We start from the raw sequence: 20,202 nt of genomic DNA, 5'->3' as shown, positions 1-20,202 counted from the left end.
ACTTTGTTTCTTGTTACAATATACAAATAACTGCTAGGTTTCTTTGCAGTTTCTCTCTTTAAGTTTATGAACCGAGCGTTCCTCTCAGAGCTAATTCCTGAATCCCTCCACATCAGCAGCCCCGCCTCTGTGAGAGAGTAAAGATTGCAACATGTTTACCCGTTTAATTTGATATTGATCTGCCGGTTTGGTTTCTCTGGAAGATCAGGGTTTGTTTGTTTTATTCAGGAGAACACACCTTTATATATACAGCCTATGGGACACAGCAGAATACAGTGATGATTAGTTATTATGGTGCCATTTGGGAGAGGCTTTAAACCACATGTGTCAAACTCAAGGCCCGGGGGCCAAATCAGGCCCGTGGTGGATTTCATTTCGGCCCGCAGGATAATTTCTAATTTCTATTATATCTGGCCCGCCGGTATATTGCACGCACCACCTTCACTCCATCCTGAGGGTTTCCTCAGCTCAGAGCCTGAGCCCAAACATTGATGAACTTGCACCCGAGATGAGATGCCAAGTATCTGCTTGAACTAGAATCACAGAGCAGCACACTGAGTTTCCATGTTTCCTTCTACACTTTCTTTCTTGAGACAACAGGGCATGTTTGGTTTTTTCTTTGAGGGAAATAGTTTTTTTGAAGCTGCTGTTGGCCTGTGGAAAAATGTAATCATAAGAAATGACTCTGGAAAAGCTGCAGATAGAGCCATTAGAAATGAATGCAACTGATTATTTAATGTTTAATGTTGTTTTTATAGGCAATAATTTTAGCTTTGTTAGTTCCAGGTATAATATGTGCAATAAGTTCAATTCAATAAGTTTTGCTATAAACATTGAACCAGTCCGGCCCTCGACTAGTACCGATTTTAAAATGTTGGCCCACTGTGTATTTGAGTTTGACACCCCTGCTTTAAATCATTGTTCCTTCTTTTCTTTCTACTTTCCACTTGAACTTTTTCGTGGTTATTGGTGTATTACTCTTTGTGTAAATGCATCCACGCATGCACATTTAAAATTAATGGATCTATGAGATCATATACATTTAAAAATAAAGGGTTCGTGACTTGTGTAACCCTCATACTGGACCCCGATTGGCTTCAAGCTAGTTGAGATGTTCTTGTGTATGAAAGATTTTCGAGGGGATATCAGAAAAGACAAAAAACTTAATTTACAATTAGCAAAACACACTTTTGAGTGGATGGACATTAATGCATGTTGCAATAATAACTGCACAGATATGGATTCAGTGTCTTCCTGTGTATATTTCAATGTTTACATAAAGAAGATGGTGGCTGCTGGTGGTGGACAGTTTGGTGGGGTTGATCCTGTTTTTCCCGTTGCTGGTGGCCACTGGTTTTTCTGAAGAAGTTACTATATGCTACAGAACAGTTTTTAATCAGCTGTTTTATGGATGTTTTTCTTCTAACCTTTTATTATGGCTTTTTAAAGAGAGATAAAAACAGACACTAAATTACATTTGAGATAAGTTTGAAGACGTTTAAGCTGTGATTAGTCACTCCACAATATGGTCAGCTGATATTCCCTCATCTAGTTTGAATGGTTTCTTTTTAGAGACGTTGTTGTGTTCTTGACACTAAAACAGGAACATGTTCCCATTAAATTTTTTAGACATTGTGATGCTAAGCTTACAGTTTATTTGACAAATGTCTGCTGCTTTCTTATTACATTACATGTTAGACACTTTTACCCAAAGCGACTTACATACTCAATACTGTGGGCAATCCCCACAGGAGCAATTTGGGGTGAAGTGTCTCACAACGACATGCTGACTGCAGTGGGGTTTGAACCTGTGACCCCCTGATCCCAACAAAAACGCACAACCCACTGCGCCACACAACTGTTGTTCTTATGTTCTTATTGAACTGTTGCTCAGAGGTATGTGTATCTCTTTCTGCCCTTTACATTGTCAACGCTAAAATGCATAATAGGCCACTTTAAGTCTAATACTTGCACAAATGTAAGCAAACAAATTCTGAAGTTTGACACTTGCTTTTGAGAAGAGTTTTTACCAAAATATTGACATTTAACTAAACTAATACTGCATTTAGAAGAAATAAGCGTTTAGGGTCAGTCTGATTGAACCAATGAACAGCGTTTCATTCTCAATGTACAAAACGAAAGCCTTCACACATCAATATATTTTTATAAAAAGGACGTTCTACAACAGGGATGTCAAACTCAATTTCATCGCAGGCCACATTAACATTATGGTTGCACTCAAAGGGCCGGTTGCAACTATATAAATATACATATATAAATATATAATATATATAATGTATTATATTACATTATGGCCTCTGAATTGGATTATTATCGGATGGGGTAATAACTTCGTAATTAGTCTGAAAGCAGAAGTCCAGGGTAAATAATTGCAAGTCTCTTCAGTGTGCATGTCACAAAACGAGATACATTGTGGGACATGTAGTTTATGGGCAACCTGCTTCTGTAAAGTGGCATCTAACCATATAATAAACATATTATATTCTTTGCAAGCTCTTGCGGGGCCACATAAAGTGAAGTCGTGGGCTGGATTTGGCCCCCGGGGCCTTGATTTTGACACCCCTTGTCAAGTTCTACAACTTAAAAGCAAATAATACCTGATCGAAGTCCTCTCAGACATTTGACTGTACCTAGAGAAGATGTGTGGCAGGAGATCACAATCTTTTCAATATTATATCATTATTTGAAGCAGGTTGTTCATCTGTTGATTTTTAGATGATTGAACAGATGACCCGCTAACCTTTTGGCTTTGATACTGTACTTTTCACATACCAACAGACCACCCTGCTGACTGCCTGACCTCGCTTATCATTTACATTGTCTGACATTGATCCTGATTTTTCCCTAACCATTTCACTTCCCTTTTTTAACCACGACTAATTCACGAAAGCCCAATCCCTTCTGCCTAGATGCTGCTAATGCAGTCGGTGTCAAACTCATTTACATTTCTGCACGGAGGATGTTGGTAGATTGCTCATACCGTGGCTTCCCGATCCGCAGTCCGCTCTCCCTCTTGGCTTTCTTCCAAGTTTACGATCCCTGAGGCTGGCGAGCAGCACCACAGATGTTTACCCCAAAACCAGAGCAGAGAAACTGCATCCTAAGCAGTACTTTTCCTGTCATCGCTACCTACTGCTCCGTTTGGAAACAGTCAACCAGGCTGAACTGAGTGTGGTGGATTTGCTTCTTTGTCAGAAACAACAGACCACCCAAAACGGACATACGGTCAGTTTAGAAATGCCACCAACTTCACTGGCAGCAGACTGTCTGACAATGAGTCATTTCTGAAGTTTAAATCGAGTTGTTCAGCCATTATGTCATGAGTCAGGCTGGAAACAAACACACAGCAGCATGTGGTAGTCATTACACTTTCAAAACTACTACTCACACACTCCTGCATACATTCTGTGAGAATTCATGGTATGTAAGCTTGTCTGATTTATAGTTTGGACGAGAGATCAGGCTTTAGGTTTCAGAGTTATAAGGAATGTGATCATTCTAGGAGAATGTTTTTGTCTTTGTACGGTAGATAAAAATAGAAATAGCAGGAATAGACCTAACATTAAAGGGCCCTGTTCTGCTCATCTTCAGGTTCATATTTATATGTAGTGTCTCTACTGGGACATGTCTCCATGCTTTAATGTTCAAGAAGGTCTTTATTTTTCTCATACTGCCTGTGCTGCAGCACCTCTTTTCACCCTCTGTCTGAAACCAGAGCCCAGTCTGCTCTGATTGGTGAGCTGGTCGGCTCAGTTGTGATTGGTCAACAGCTTAGAGATGTCCCGCCCCTTAGCCTATCATATAAAATGTGTTGGAGCTCTGTTGTGATTTGTCAATCAGTTGATGTAAGCCACATGTGTTCGAGCACTAGCCAATAGAATCCCAAGTGTTCCATCGTGATGTCATTATGTTACAGAAGTGAACAAAGGAGTCCAATGGAGGCATTTCAGACAGGTGGGTGGGGGGGGGGGGTCCGGACACTGGGGTTTTAGCCTTTGCAGACCATTTATGCACACAAACCTAGCACACACGACAGGGAAGGGAAAACCCTAAAGTGTGCGCATATGTTAGCAGACACATTCTGACACTTACTTTTGAGAACAGATTTTTACCAAAATATTGACATTTACCTAAACTAATACTGCATTTAGAAGAAATAAGTGTTAAGGGGAAGTTCTGCCTGTTTATGCAGCGTGGGAGGTTTTCCCTTTGAGAACGAGCTTCTTTGTTCAAGTTTTTTTTTCTGTTTGCAGATTCGATTGTGAGAAATTGAGTCAAGATGTTGGATCTTTTGAGGAGAACACAGTGGACTGAAACAAAGCAAAGAGAACAAGAAGGCGACAATAAAACATGTCAGGAATCATGATGGGATTCTGAATGTTGTTTCATTTTCTCCCCTGCGTTCAGCCAGAGAGTTGACGTCACTCCCCTTTTCTCCTCGCTGTCTCCAGACTCCTGCAGTTCCCACAACTGTTTCTGCACAGCTGAGTCACACACACACACACACACACACACACACACACACACACACACACACACACACACACACACACACACTCCAACCACACCCCTTACAGAGCAATTTGTGAAAACACTGAGTTCTTAAATTACAACATCCATAACAACCAGACTGGAGTTGAACTTTGAATCGATTCTCTCGGGGTTGAAAAGCTCACAGCTCCACATCTGTTCACAGTATTAGCATTTGGTCACAGCAGGCATTGAACCCCCAACCCCTTTGGCAGTGCTAATGCCTTGCTCCACGGAGGCTTGGAGCATCAAAACTGTTCTCTAAACTTTAACGTCTTCGTTGAACTAAAGCGTCTGGCAGCTCCCCTTCCCCTCTGTGCTTTTGACATAATGGCAGACTCGGGTTTCTCAGATGGATTAGTGGAGCGTTGTGGAGGCAGCCAGGCGTTGGTGATCCTAACGATCACGTTAGCTCTGCTTTGCCAGCAGCTTTGAAGAAAGAGGTTCAGATTTCATGACTCTGAGCATTAAAAACACCAAAAAAAACAAAGGGACGCTGAACTGAGATTGGTGACTGTGGAGCTGACTGGAACCAAAGCACACACACAGGGAGAAACTGTGTCTCTCTCTCTCTGTGTGTGTGTGTGTGTGTGTGTGTGTGTGTGTGTGTGTGTGTGTGTGTGTGTGTGTGTGTGTGTGTGTGTGTGTGTGTGTGTGTGTGTGGCCTAGTATTACTACACTTGTGGGGACCTAAATCTGTTTACACAGTCACGTGTGGGGACTCACCTCCCTTATGGGAACAAAATGGAGGTCCCCATGAGGGGAATCATTCATTGTAGGGTGAAGACTTGGTTAGGGTAAGGGTTAGGGTTAGGCATGTGTTGGTTAAGGTTAGGATAAGTCTCCAGGAAATGCATGTAAGTCAATGTAATGTCCCCTGAAGTGATGTACGTATGTGTGTGTGTGTGTGTGTGTGTGTGTGTGTGTGTGTGTGTGTGTGTGTGTGTGTGTGTGTGTGTGTGTGTGTGTGTGTGTGTGTGTGTAGACTGATAGGCATTTTGTGCCAGATTCTGTATTAAATCAGCGATGTTGCCATGTTCAGCTCATTAACTACAAATAACATGTGTTTTACATTATTGATGATTTCAGATGTTTCTTCCAAATTGCATTTTTTCCATTTGCATGTACTTAATTACACAATAAATAACTGTGACTTGCAAAAAAAGGGGTTTGTTTTTCATCATTTTAGTGGCAGGGCCTGAGAAAGGAGACGTTGGGATTATTTTGGGGATGCCTGACCTTTCCTCTACTGTCAGACCTCTAGAATCAGCTTCACCCTCTTTAGGTCTGTTGTTTGTCTGTCAAACACTTTCATAATTTGGGGTGTAATGAAGACTTAGGTCATATAACAAGTTCTGTTTTGGATCATGTTTCGAGGTTCAGTTTATTCATTGAGTTAAATTAAATGGAAACCACAAAAATATGAGAAATTAGCCACCACAAAGTAACACTAAATGTGGAAAGACCTTTTTCATTAAAGGGTATTATTCGTGAGATGTGATTCAATGCAGACTTCGTTATCACTGTGTTATAATGACTAATTAAATAATAACTGAGACGAATGATCTATCTGGAACGTGTTTCCAGTTTGCCAGTTTAATAAAGAGAAACCAGCTGCCTGGAAAAAAGAAAAACAGATTCAAAATATAAAAACTGTGACCCTTAAAGATTGTCAGAAAACACCTAAGCAGACCAAAAATAATTTTAATTTAACTGACTAAATGTAAAATCAAAAAGGGTCCATTCAGAAATGCAAATATGTTAAAAGTGTAAATACTTTAGGTTTAGCTAGCAAGGACCACACAGCAACAACATAAAACAAAAATAAAGAGGTAAGGGGAGACCGAACGAGGGAGGGAAGGTTGAAGGGATGTGAGGAGCGATTAGGTTATGTATGGAGGAATGAATGTAGGAAGGGATGAATGGATAAAGGGATACAGAGAGGGATGAAGGTACATAGGGATGGGTAAAGGAAGATACGGAGGGCTGAAGGGAGACAAGGAGGGATGAAGGGAGGGGTACCCAATACATCAATCGCAAAGGTGGTGTGGGTAGATCGCATGACATTGAAAAAAAAAATAAAAAAATTATTTTACTTTTTTAAGTTAGCCTATCATCCATCCTTACTATGGCATTTGCCACTTGATTGATGTACAGGTAAGCCAGTCTGAGTTGTATTGTGCCATACGGGTTCATGCGGTTACGAGGGGGCCTCACCTCCTCATCCGAAGCGCAAATGCGGCACTATTATGCGCTTATGCGGCGCAATTAGTGTAATTAGCCACAGTTTATCCGCCGTTTAGTCCAATAGCACCTTCCCGTCCCGCTCGCGACACAGATTAGGCAGGGGCTGCCCTGTAGGTAGATCATTTGGGTATGGTCATTTTAAAAGTAGCTCTCAAACTGAAGAAATGTGGGCACCCCTGGATTAGGTGATGTGTGGATGTAGGAAGGGTTAAATGGAAAAACTTAATTAAGTGAAGTATTTCTTCTTAAAATTAGATTTGTGTTGTTCTCAAAAAAACAGAAGGACAGAGACAGAGTGGAAGTTGTGGTCTGGACCATAATGGCAGAGAGAGCCGAGGGGATTTTACACACAGCGAGGGGGAGAGATTGGCATCATGTAGTAGCCCAGATCGTGAAAACACACACCGCCACAAAGCAATCCAAATGATCGGCCACATAAAACCCCACTCTTATCCACTGACGGAGACTTTCTTTGCTTATCAGCAGGAGATTTGGATTCCCCTCAGTCGCCGTTTGAAAATCACTGCAGAAGAATGCACATAAACACAGCCTTTCCCCTCTCGAGCCACCACACTGGAGCCGTTTGGAGGAGCAGGGATTGTGGTTCCCCGCGCTCTGCTTGTCAGGATGAAAGTTTGAGTATCGGGGCAGAAATTACGGCAGGAAAAAGCATTTATTCAAAATGTTCAAATGTTTATCTGTGAGGAACAGTGGGTTGTAGGGGTCTTTTATAAACGCTCTCACATGTCTGCAGAGGACAGTGTGGGATGGAGATACAGACCAGAGGAGGATGGAAGAAACAAAAGGAATTCTGTTTTCCACCTCCGTTAAACGCCTTCACGAAGCAAGATGTCCGTCTGGGTGAAGGGAGGAACAAACAGCAACAAACAAAAGCACGAGATAATGGATGAAACTATTTTCTTTTGATTAACGTTATGGTACATAACCTATTATCAAATCTTAACCCACTATCAAATATGCTTATTAAATCAGCATTGTTTCAAACAGATTCTACTTTGGAAACATTTTTATTTTCTTTCTTATGTGTATTAAATCAGGCAGCATTCAGTGAGATAAATAGGATTAAGATTGAGATCTGATAAAAGAAAGATGAAGCTGTGGTAGAACGAACATTTTGAAGTAAAGGGAAACATAACTATTGTCCCAGCATTGTGCATCACCTTTTAATGTCTCCTGGAATCACTTTCTGTAGTTTTTTGTGATAATATTATATGATAACAGTTTTTTTAAAGGGCTCTTATTCTGCTTTTTGCCTTTTCCTGTTGTCTTTGTTTACTTCCAGAACATAATGACATCACTATGTAACAATTAACGCTTCTATTGGCTAGAGCTCCAACACATTGTACGTGATAGGCTAAGGGGCGGGACATCTCTAAGTGGTTGACCAATGATAACAGAGCCGGCCAGCTAACTAATCAGAGCAGACTGGGCTCTGGTTTCAGACAGAGGGTGAAAAGAGGTGCTGCAGCACAGGCAGTATGAGACAAATAAAGAGCTTTTTGAACATTAAAGCATGGAGACATGTCAGAGGAGAGGAACAAAATACAAACATGGACCTGAATGTAAATGTAATGAAGAGTGAACATTAGCTTTAGGTAAATCAATATTATTGTTTCTATTCAAAGTAACAGATCGGGTGGACCACAGTTATTAGTTCTTTACTAAGCTCACTGTTACAGGTAAAAACCGCAGATACTTTATTTCTCAAGGTCCAAAAATCACAGAAGCAAAATGTATGAGAAAAACACGTTTTATTTTTTCCTCCATCATGAACTAGAAGAGGCTGACGACTGTAAACAAACTCTTATTCACAGCCTTACTTTTCCCTCCAATCAACAACAGGCAACATGTCACAAAAAGTGTTAAACTCTCTCTTTCAGTACTTCCTAAAATGGTTTCCTGTGACGTTTCAGACCTCAAGTTTTCACACAATGTTCACACTGGATGCAAACTCTACAGGGCTCATTCAGATTGTTACAAACATGGAAACAGAAAGCCTGTGCTCAACTCTTTTTTTTTTTTACACTGTACAAATAATTGCAAAAAAAAGTTGCGTCCCTTAAAGAATTTAATTTCAGTAGCAAAAGCAGTATATGGGCCACCATGTTGGTTTGTATAAAAGGATCCTGCAGCAGCAAAATCTGTCTCTAACCATCAATCAATTCATCAATTCATCAATTCATCAATTCATCAATTCTCTCCATGTACGTGTAGAGTGCTTACAACATAACATTCTGGCAAACATACCAACGAAACGGCCTCACAGACAATGTACAAAACATTTAATTGAGGCACAAAAATGCCCAAATCCAAAAGGCTAAAAATAAACTATTTTTCCAAGAACACTTTTGGCGTTAAAATTATATAAAAAAAAATATTTCCATCAAGAAATCGTGAGCTTACAAAGCTTCAACTCATAAATAAAAAAAAAAGGCTCTTGATGATTAAGTTAATAAATCCAAATATACACATTGATTAATACAAAAAATATATTCACACATCTTTACAGAAACATTCTACACGGACGATTCTTCATAATGACTCAAAATTGGTCGCGCAAATAACTAAATAAATATTTTCCAACTTTGCTGCAGCACATTCAAACTACAAAACTCATTATTGAACTCAAAAAAACAAAACGCTCCTGCACGTCCAAATTTAACGAAAAGTGTCCGCAGTATCGGAGATCCAGCGGTGGACCGTCCAGATCCGCGTCATAAATTACATCCATCAGTCCAGAAGGAAAAACAACATAACAAATAAACAAAAGATAATGTTTTTCCCCGTTTTGGGCGGTTTGATCTCAAAGGATTGTCCAGTCATTTTGAGCCCCGATGGTTAGACAATATACTCCGTCCTGTTTACACTCTGTGACTGAAGTTGCCTGTTGTCCTGTTTGTTTGTCCAGTGTTTACCTGTCAGATGATGGGGGGGTCGCTCCTCCCAGTCCACCAGCGAATATGCCGGCGGTGCTCTGGGAAACCTCGCCTTCTGAAGCCTCTTGTCCATCTCCTCCTCGTCTGATTGGCTCCCGCCGTCCGACTTCCTGATCTTGGCGTTGACCGCGTTCTTGTCCTCGCAGATGTGGTGGTGATGGAGGAGGTGCTGCTGGAGGTTGGGGGTGTTTTTCTCGATGGGGTTCTTGATGTGGTTGAGCTGCTCGCGGGGGGTGCTGACGCTGTTGTGGAGGGCGTTGTTGTCCTCGGTTGCCGGGGCTACAGCTGATGATGTTGATGATGATGCCGCCTGTGTGTTGACCACGGTGTGAGCGCTCCGTTTCCTCCGCCTCTTCACACACCACAGCAACATGGAGGTGACGGCCAGCGCCCAGATGAAGACCACCGCGGATATCAGAAGAGGCACGATGTGGTCTGCTGGATGGAAGAACAGATGTCAGGACAACTGAGAACACTATTAAATGACCTCTCTATCTGTACACATTGTTTAAGAATCTGTAATCTTTATAATCTGTATCTATGACCGTAGACTAAAGTGTTAAACTAGTTTTAGGGCTGAGACATATGGAGGATATAAAATATCACAAGTTTTTCAACCAAGTACCTCCATGTTGATATTTCTGACTTACCACCAGTAAGTCAGTATCAATATGGAGGTACTTGGTTGAAAGACAAATAATATAAATTATAAAATGACATCAATTAACTGTAATACAGACTTTAAAATCTGAAATTGAAACCATATCCTAACATCACAATATCCAAAATCTAAGATGATCTCATTTTACGAAATCTATTTAGTTCGACAAATTTCCACGCCTTTATGTAAAGGACAGTCTGACCTTTTGGAAATGTTTATTGTTATGAGCTGTCAAACTGCAAAAATGTCAGGACAACACAAGCCACTTTATTGAATTTCAACTAAAACTGTACACATTATTTAAAAATCGGTATTACGCTGGACTAAATGTAAAATAGGGCTGGGCGACATGGAGGATATACAATATCCTTTGTCCTGTTGTCGGCTGACAGTAGATAACTTGGCAATATATTCTTTTTATTTAAGAAAAAACAGGAACTAAAATCCTCCATTCCCTCAAAGACCAAAGACAAGCAGATCTTTTCCCTTGTCAAATATAGGAATAGGAATCGGACCTAGAGTTATAACCGTGATTTGAGCAGATTGAGATTACTCTAATAACTTTATGGTCCTCAAATGGCCTCAGTGTGGACAAAATTGCTGAAGAACTGTCTTGGGTGTCAAAAAAGATGCCTCATTCTCCTCATCAGATAAGATAAGGCTTTATTTATCCCGAAGAAAATTGTTGTGCGAGAGTTACAAAAATACAATAAACACAGCAGCATAATAGTAAAAGTGTACGCTAACAGTCCGGTAAAAAGAACAATTAAATACCTACATCCCCATTATTTTGCTTATTTTGTCCAAAAACGATTCCCAAGAACAAGAATGAACGCTAAGACTTTAAAGCACCAATGTGTTTTCCACTGGGTCTCACCATTGGGGTTGTGGTTCTGCCGCCTCTGGACCCGGACCTCTGCGATGGCGCTGATGATGCTGCTGTTGGCGCTCCTCTTGCTCACCAGGTCCATGATCCTGTCTGTGATTTCCTTGACGAAGGTCAGACCTCTCCTCTGGTCCTCCGTCGACTGGAATAACCAACAGAGAAACTCCATTATGGTCTGCTTATCTGTGACACTGGAGTCTAACTAAATGCTCATGATGGTTTCCCCTAATCACAGATTCCTGCTACACAACAAGTCAAGAAAGCTTTTCCATCTCTAAGAGAACATTTTCTGGCATTTTGGATCCAGTGTTGCTGCTTTTATCTCAACATTCCTGTCTCTTTTCCACTTTAAGATGTTCCCAAAGTCTGGAATTATAATGTGATATAAAAGGAAATGAGGATACATTTCAACCACAACTCATCATCTCATGACGGCTTAACATTGTTTTTGAGGGGGGTTTGTTCTGAACTTTAAAACGACTAAAAATGACTTAAAGGCCACATGTAACTCACGATGGCAACGTGGATTTCGTTGTTGGTGCTGAGCGACGGCTCGCAGGTCATGGAGACGGAGGAGGAAGAGGAAGAGGAAGAGGAGGAAGACAGGTTCTTCTCGACGTAGAGGCTCCTGAGCTCACGACAAACCTGCTCCACCGTCACACCCTGTACAATAGATAAATGTACTTTAATAAACACATTTTGGGAAGTTTTAGCAGCAGCAGGTTATCAATGAATTCCACAGGGTAGAAAGTACAGAGTAAATACAAAGATATGGAAATGGAGGAATTTATTAAACTTCTCCAACTAAAATATTACCCAAGGACACAAATACTGTATAGCATAGTAAGTGAAGTACAAGTACCTCAAATGTAAACTTAATCAAAGTAAGTAATGTAGAAGTACCCCAAATGTGTACTACAGTAAACTATTTAGTTACATTCCACCACTGTTAATCAAATACAAATACAATGTTTATACAATGTTTTAAAAGCCTGATGAATAGCACTCGTCAGTAAGACATTTTTGACAGAGAGGACTATGAAAAAAGGTGGAAGTAGGCAACAGGAAGTAGGAAACTGACCGTTGCCATGACGTCCTTGTTGAAGGCGAAGGTGAGGTTGGCGCAGCCGCTCTCTGAGTGACAGCTGTCAGTGGGCGGGGCCTGGTGGGCGGGGCTCCAGCACTCCCCCTGCCCCGGGCACGGCTTCACGAAGCAGCGCTCGTCCTTCAGCTCCTCGCAGGTCTGAGCCTCCGGACACTCAGAGCCTGGAGGCTGAGAGAGGAGACTGCAGGGGCGAGGGCCGCACTGAAACTGAGGGGGGGAGAGGGGTTACACTCACTGACTGTTCAATATATTACATGTAGGGCCGCACTGAAACTGAGGGGGGGGAGGGGTTACACTCACTGACTGTTCAATATATTACATGTAGGGCCGCACTGAAACTGAGAGGGGGGGGAGGGGTTACACTCATTGACTGTTCAATATATTACATGTAAGGCCGCACTGAAACTGAGGGGGGGGGGGGGAGGGGTTACACTCAATGACTGTTCAATATATTACATGTAGGGCCGCACTGAAACTGAAGCAACTTGGCAACAATAACAACCATGATGACACAAACTAAAAATAGCAAAGGTCCTTGAAGTACAGCTTTGAACAAGCAGAATACTTTTTAAGAGCAACATACAGAAATATATATTTGTTGGCCAAGGTGCAGTTGAAACAGGAGGGTCTGCTTATTTGTTTAATATTAACTATTTGGTAGGCATTTATTTTTAGCTTTTGTTCCTGCTAGTTTTAAATTTGAAGAACGGAAATGTCACACTTTTTAGATCTTTTCTACAATTATCTTACAGTTAAGATTTATTTTGCGAATAAATCTTCACATAAAATACATGAACAACTTCTTAAATACAATATTGTGTTAACAAAAGAAAATCTATAGAACAATGTGTCAAATCGTGATGTAAATACAAAATGTTTTTAAGAATGACAGTATAGTATCATAAACCATGAGAATGATGTCAAACAGCAGGTGTACCTTGGTGCAGGTGGTCCTCCCGTTGTGGCAGCTGCAGATGTTGCAGTCATCGTCCCACCGGCTGCCGTCCAGAGCCAGCTGCCCCCCCCCCACCACACAGGGCCGCCCCGACGCTGCAGCACAAACACACCATTAATATATACTCAGAGTGATCAACAACAACAATTCAGTGCACGGATATCCTGAGAACTCGGCCATTTCACTGAACATAATATGATTGTATTGATTACGTCTGGTGAATTGGCTTAACAGATATCCGATAGGTAGATTTTCTTAAATGGAAAGTGATGTTAGGCTCTTGGTAAACACAGTATACTGGCTGCTGTAAACTATCTGCATATACATTTTATTGTTCTCTTTTATCCTCTCGCCTCCATCTACTTGTCTTTCATCCTTTCTTTATGCTGTTGATGTATTGTGATTTTAAAAAGGTGTCTTTATCATCTGGCCGGTGACAACAGCTGGAAATTAGCAGTGTTGGCTAAAGCTGCTCCATTTGCTGTTTTGTGTGACAGTTGATCAATGGGGAAGATCATGTCTAAGACCTGTTGTAACAGGATACAAACTGTATAAAGTTCACTGTCTGCAGGTTTTACCTTCTTGGCAGCGGGGGCCAGTTCTTCCTGGAGGACAGATGCAGCGGAAAGCGTTGATTTCATCCACACATGTGGAGCCGAAGGAGCAGGGCGACGACTGGCACTCATTGATGTCTGAAAAGAGACGAGTGACGCTTAGTATTTGTGTCAACTGAAATCTATACAAATGGCGTTTCTCTGTCTTTTGTAACACAGCGAGGCTGAGAACTTCACAAAGCTATCAGAGAGGAAAGTCTCTGAAGATGAAAAGATCCAACAAAACTACAGCATGAAAGAAATCAACAACAGATTATGTCTTTGATTATTATATTTTATTGTTGAATAAGCTGAATGAAGAGATGGAGGAAAGGTCAAAGGTCAACTCACTGATTCTGCAGTCTGGACCGGCGAAACCCGGGGAACATTCACATCGATACCAGTTGTCTCCATCCACACACGTCCCACTGTTGTAGCTGCAACACAGAGAGGATGATCAGATACACTGTGTGCAATAACAAGACTTTGATCCCAAAAATAAATCATCTGTAGCGTGGACTCTCTGAAATCCTCACAGTTTCTGCCAACAAAAACTAAACTACAAGTCAATAACCCTGACTTGACTGAGCTGGAGCCCTCGTACCAATAATATACAATTATTTATTTCTTTAGATAAGAGAAATTTGCGACACTGTGTCTTGGAGAGAAAATAGTCACTGAGTAAATAAAAACTCTTGCTGGCATTGAGATGTATTTTTCCAGATTTGATTTAATTGAATTGAAGAAGGATAATTATTTTACAAAACGAAAGCAGATATAAACATTAGACCCTGACCGGTTCACTTAGCTATGCCTTAAATAAATGGTTTATTTAGTGTGCATCTACTTCTATCTCTGTGTGTGTGTGTGTGTGTGTGTGTGTGTGTGTGTGTGTGTGTGTGTGTGTGTGTGTGTGTGTGTGTGTGTGTGTGTGTGTGTGTGTGTGTGTGTGTGTGTGTGTGTGTGTGTGTGTGTGTGTGTGTGTGTGTGTGTGTGTGTGTGTGTGTGTGTGTGTGTGTGTGTGTGTGTGTGTGTGTGTGTGTGTGTGTGTGTGTGTGTGTGTGTGTGTGTGTGAACTCACCAGGGATGAGGACTGCAGTCGTTGGCATCTGGAAAATAAAGACAGCAAATTTTGCGTTAGACATCTATCATACTGTTCGTCGCTAAAGTATTAGCACACTATGCGTTGACATACTAAAAGTGAATTACAGCATAGAACCAAATATGCATTTAAACACTAATCGCTGTCCAAATATTTAGTGGTTTTCTTAATGTATCTTTTACACATAGGCCATTTTAAAATGTATGAAATAAGCATGTTAACAAACTACCCTTGCTACATGCTAAATGCTATGCAACAATGTTAACATCTATTCTAAATTATTTGTATTTACTTGCACTTTTTAATCTTTTTTATTGATTTTCATTGACATAAGTAAACTGTAGCTATGTACAAATGACAATAAAAGCCTTGAATCTTGAAATGTGGCTAGGACATGCTAAACGTGAGCGCATTAGCGTCGGTTTATTGAACAAAGGTGCTTCACATTTTTAACACTGCATCTCCTGTCACAACTGATGAATACATGTCTTGGGACAGATGGTGTACCTTTAAAATGTTAAATTAATAATGCAGATGGGACTGGTTTCTGCGTAATGGGTGCATATAATGCATTGTCATACTAAAAGTGACTTACAGCATGGCACCAAATATGCATTTAAACACTAACAAATGTCGCTGTCCGAATATTTAGTGGTTTTCTTAGTGTATCTTCTACACACGGCCATTTCAAAATGTATGAAATAAGCATATTAAGAAACTAACATTTGTTACATGCTAAATGTGGCTAGGACTTGCTAAACGTGAGTGCATTAGCATAGTTTTATTGGACAAAAGTGTACGATGTCAATACAAGATAATACATCTCCTGTCGCAACTGATGAATACATGTCTTGGGACAGATGGTGTACCTTTGAAATGTTAAATTATTAGTGCAGATGGGACGGGTTGATACGTAATGTGTGAACATGCGGGTGCAGTGACTCACTCTGGCTGCAGGTGGCGCCCTCCCAGCCTTCCTTGCAGACGCAGCTGAACGAGTCTCCGTCCACCACGCAGGTTCCTCCGTTCTCACAGGGACTCGACACACAGCTGCTGTTCTTCGCTGGAGACACAATCACAATCAAGTTTATTGCCAGGTACGTTTACACATACAAGGAATTTGCTTTGGTATCTGATGGTGCGAACATAAACAATGGAAAAAAATAAGTTGCAATTTAGCCTTCAGAAAGGATCCTAAAGACAAGTATTTACACCAAATGTAACTAACTATAAAAATAACCCTAAAAGCTAAACAATAAAAAACACTTAGGACAATTAGTATATATGGCAAACTACAGTGTATTATATTTTAAAAGGTCTCCTATTCTACTGTTTTTCATCAATAGGTCTCAGATTTATACTAAACATGTCTCTGAAGTGTTGAAACACCAAACAGATCATTGCAGCATTACCCATAATCCCCTCTGTTTCAGCCCTGTTTCCAAAGTGCTGATTCTCTGTCTGTTATTTTAGATGAAAATAAGGAGCCCCTCTCCACGCCCCTCTGAGAGCTGATTGGTTTAAAAAGAATTCAATGGTGCTCTAGGAGGAGATTCAGGTGATAATGTGGGGGGGAGGGGGTTACCTTGGTTGGTGATTGGCTAATGGTTACACAAGACAAAAAATCGTTATGACATCATAAAGTGGCCAAAATCTGATCAGCTCATTTTCAGACAGGTTTTTATAGAAATGGATCAGGACAAAAAAGAGAGAGAATCTTTGTTCCTGAAACTTTCAGAGTCTCTTCCCACAGAGGGGACACATGTTGATGTAGAAGAGACATGAAGAAGAGGATTTTGCATAATAGGTGACCTTTAAAAAAAGTTTAAATCATGACGTCATGCTCACCGATACTACAGGTCGCGCCCTCCCAGCCGGCAGCACACTGACACTTGAAGGCGTCTCCTTCATCGTAGCAGGTTCCTCCGTGGTTACACGTCTCCTCGTCACACTGACTCACTCCTGGAAATGAAAAACGACATCAGTTAGTCACAGAAAGGGATTGAAAATATATATAATCTGAAAAGTAACCTTAGCGGTCAGACAAATGGGATGTTTTGGATTTGAGATGTAGTAGAGTGGAAGTATAAAAAGGTGCATGAAATAAAAAAAACTATGATCAAACAATGGGTTAAAACTATTTTGGAAATGGATCACTTGAACTGTAGTGCAATGTATTTTTTACTTGCTTAGAATAGAATATATCTGTATTGTCATCATACAAAGTAGAACGACATTTTCTCTCACTGCAGTAAAAAATAAATAATTAAGAGTTTAGTGTACTGTATGTTTGTACTATTTTTTTACTTGTAACATTTTTGTTCCACTAATGGAACTTGAACCCCAAATCGCTTTGGATGATAAGGCCAGCAACTTGTTTAAATTGGAGTGAAATTGTAAAGCAATTTGGATAAATGTGCTATCTACTGTAAATGCAGCCTCTTGCCATTTTGTGTCCAAATAAGTGAAACCAGAAGCCAGAAAGTGAGGAGAAAACACATAAATCCTCACGTGAGTGACAGGTCTTCCCCTTCCAGCCGTTGTTACACTGGCAGAAGAAATCGTTGACCAGATCTCGACAGACGCCGCGGTTCTGACACGGAGCCGAGCTGCAGTCGTTGATATCTGAATTACAAGAAAAGAAAACATGAGAGCACGTCCAACATGTCCGCTGCACGGCAGAGATGGCAAAAGCACACACACATCCTTGGAAGTACAGATATTTGTGTTTAAAAATACTCTGGTAAAAGTAGAAGTACTGACTAAACTTCTTTACTCAAGTAAAAGCAAAGAAGTATGGGCTTTGAAATGTACTTCAGTAAAAAGTACCCATAACTAGCAGCTGTTTTAAAGAGTACCTGACCTCCCTTTATATTAATAGAACAATAATGTCATTGTTAGCTAATGAATGTTTCCATGGTGACCAACGGCAACATGACAACGTTTTCATTGGTCCCTCTTCTTTAGAGAAGACCAGGAAATGATGGATACACGGATCGTGTTCAAATCAATAGGTTCGCAATGACTCTAAATAATAATGATCAGGCCACCAAACACACATTCAAACTAAAGGAACCAGCCTGTTTGGAAAATGAGAGAAGTAGAAAGTTCAGGTATTTGGGTTCAAAATGTAAGAAGTCAAAGTAAAAAGTCGTCAGAAAAATAAGTAGTGGAGTAAAGTAGTGATACCAGAAAAATGTACCTAAGTACAGTAATGAAGTATTTGTACTCCACTACAGTGTGTGTCCACCTGCTATGTTGAGGAGGAAGAGGAGGAGAAGGAGGAGGAAGAGGAGGAGGATGAAGAAGAGGAGGAAGAGGAGGACTCACTGTTGTGGCAGGTGGGTCCGTCCCAGCCGTCTGCACAGATGCAGAGATACTGACTGACTTTATCGATGCAGGTCCCTCCGTTCACACAGGGGGCCAGCTCACAGTCATTGATATCTGACACACAGAGAAGGACACATTACATTATTATTATTAATTTAGATAAAGCCCTGAAGTTAAATTAAGCTCTTCAATGGGAACAAATCAATTATAATAAAGTGTATTATGGAAAGTTGCAGTTTTTTGTAATGAATGTTATCTATTGGTCTTCTTCAGAACATGATGAGTATGAATGTACTCACTCTCGTGGCAGTACGTCCCGGTGAACCCCTCCTCACACGTGCAGCTGAACTGTCCGCCGGCGTGACTCCGACAGCGACCGTGGGGCCCGCACACGTTGGACGAAATCAAACGCACCCCGCCCGGCGTGCTGTTGGACGCCACGGCAACTGTGCAGCTGTCAATCACTGAGGGAGATGAGGAGGAGATATTGGTTTTTAACGTGCCGTCTTAACCTATAATAATATATCATCCTTTAAGGTAAATAAAAGAGTACAAATATAGTGTAGTACGTCATTAAAAGTATTTATAATTATGTATACAATTAGTAAGTATTAAAAGTGTAGTATGTCATTAATGTAAAAAAAACTTATATTATAGCATTTAATAATATATCATAGTTTAGCATTTAATAATATATCATAGTTTATTAGTTATAATTATATTTTGTATTAATAATCTGCGGATTAAAATAAAGTGTAGTCGGTCATAAAAAGTATTAATTAGTATGTATACGATTAATAAGTAATAAAAGTGTGTATGTCATTAATGTAAAACAAACTAATGTAAAATATACTTTATATTATAGCATTACTTAAAATGATTTAATTGAATCTAGTGCCATAAAACAGTATTAGTGTAATACGTCATCAAAAATGATATAAATTCAATTTATATTTGCACGTTTGTTGCAAAAGATCATTAAAAGGCATCCCCCAAAAAGATCATACTATAGTATAATAGCAGTGGTCAATATTAACAAGTGTCTACCTTTGCAGGGCGTGGTGCGGCAGTGGTCCTTCAGCCGCGAGCAGTTCTTCCCCTCGAAGTCTTCGGGACATTCACAGACGTACTCGCTCCCTAGGTTGAAACACTCGCCGCCGTTTTGACACGGGCTGTGGAGGCAGTAATCGATATCCAACTGTGGAGAGAGGACGATTCAGAAAAGTGAAAAACGACACTCAGCATTTTACCGTTTCCATGACGGCTGCACAATACACACATCAATGGAGACCTCATACAGAACGACAACAAACCACTTACAGTATATAACACTTCAAATAATAACAATAACGATGAATACATTCTGATCATTTTCTCGACAGAGTAATATAAAAACCTTTCTGGAACCCTTTTTATGACATATTTGACTAAAGCATTTTAATGACTTCTTGAATGGCAAACTAAAGTATGTTTTTTTTAATACAAGAAGAACTTAATTTAACTTGCAACAGGGAACATTACATTGTTTTATTAAACTTTGATGGCATACTATGGCATGGCTTTCTTAAGACTTTCCTTATACTATTAAAAACGACATGACTTCACTTTCTCTTATAAACTACCCAATGACTTTTCAATTACAATCTGACTTTTATGGCAAATTTCATTTTTGTTTTTCATAAACAATTGAGTTATACTTGTCACGTTGACAGAGACAGACGATATGATTTCACTGTCTGTGCAAAAACTTAATTATATGCATTCAATTTCATTTATTTTTGTTTGTGATTCCAACATTTTTAAGATTTGAAAATT

General features: G+C 40.2%; 1 protein-coding gene across 2 annotated transcripts in view; it reads right to left on the bottom strand.

Moving 5' to 3' along the window:
- Positions 1–8,553: 8,553 nt before the first annotated feature.
- The window catches only part of LOC307028277 (protein jagged-1a-like), a 35,417-nt gene continuing 23,768 nt past the window's right edge, over positions 8,554–20,202 (bottom strand). Inside the window, exons 13-26 of one of the 2 annotated variants that reach the window (XM_079663156.1) lie at positions 19,435–19,585; positions 18,687–18,851; positions 18,388–18,501; positions 17,569–17,682; positions 16,906–17,019; positions 16,004–16,120; positions 15,037–15,064; positions 14,307–14,392; positions 13,941–14,054; positions 13,345–13,457; positions 12,384–12,614; positions 11,816–11,965; positions 11,294–11,444; positions 8,554–10,193 (exon numbers count right to left, since the gene is read on the bottom strand). In XM_079663156.1, coding sequence (XP_079519282.1) covers positions 9,658–10,193; positions 11,294–11,444; positions 11,816–11,965; positions 12,384–12,614; positions 13,345–13,457; positions 13,941–14,054; positions 14,307–14,392; positions 15,037–15,064; positions 16,004–16,120; positions 16,906–17,019; positions 17,569–17,682; positions 18,388–18,501; positions 18,687–18,851; positions 19,435–19,585 — 2,184 coding nt within the window. In that variant the 3' untranslated portion in view covers positions 8,554–9,657. The remainder of the gene's footprint in view (positions 10,194–11,293; positions 11,445–11,815; positions 11,966–12,383; positions 12,615–13,344; positions 13,458–13,940; positions 14,055–14,306; positions 14,393–15,036; positions 15,065–16,003; positions 16,121–16,905; positions 17,020–17,568; positions 17,683–18,387; positions 18,502–18,686; positions 18,852–19,434; positions 19,586–20,202) is intronic. The other variant, XM_079663157.1, reaches the window with a different exon arrangement.

The sequence above is a fragment of the Notothenia rossii genome, assembly GCF_949606895.1.
Source record: "Notothenia rossii genome assembly, chromosome: 1".
NCBI lineage: Eukaryota > Metazoa > Chordata > Actinopteri > Perciformes > Nototheniidae > Notothenia > Notothenia rossii.
This window is presented reverse-complemented; position numbering and strand designations above follow the sequence as displayed.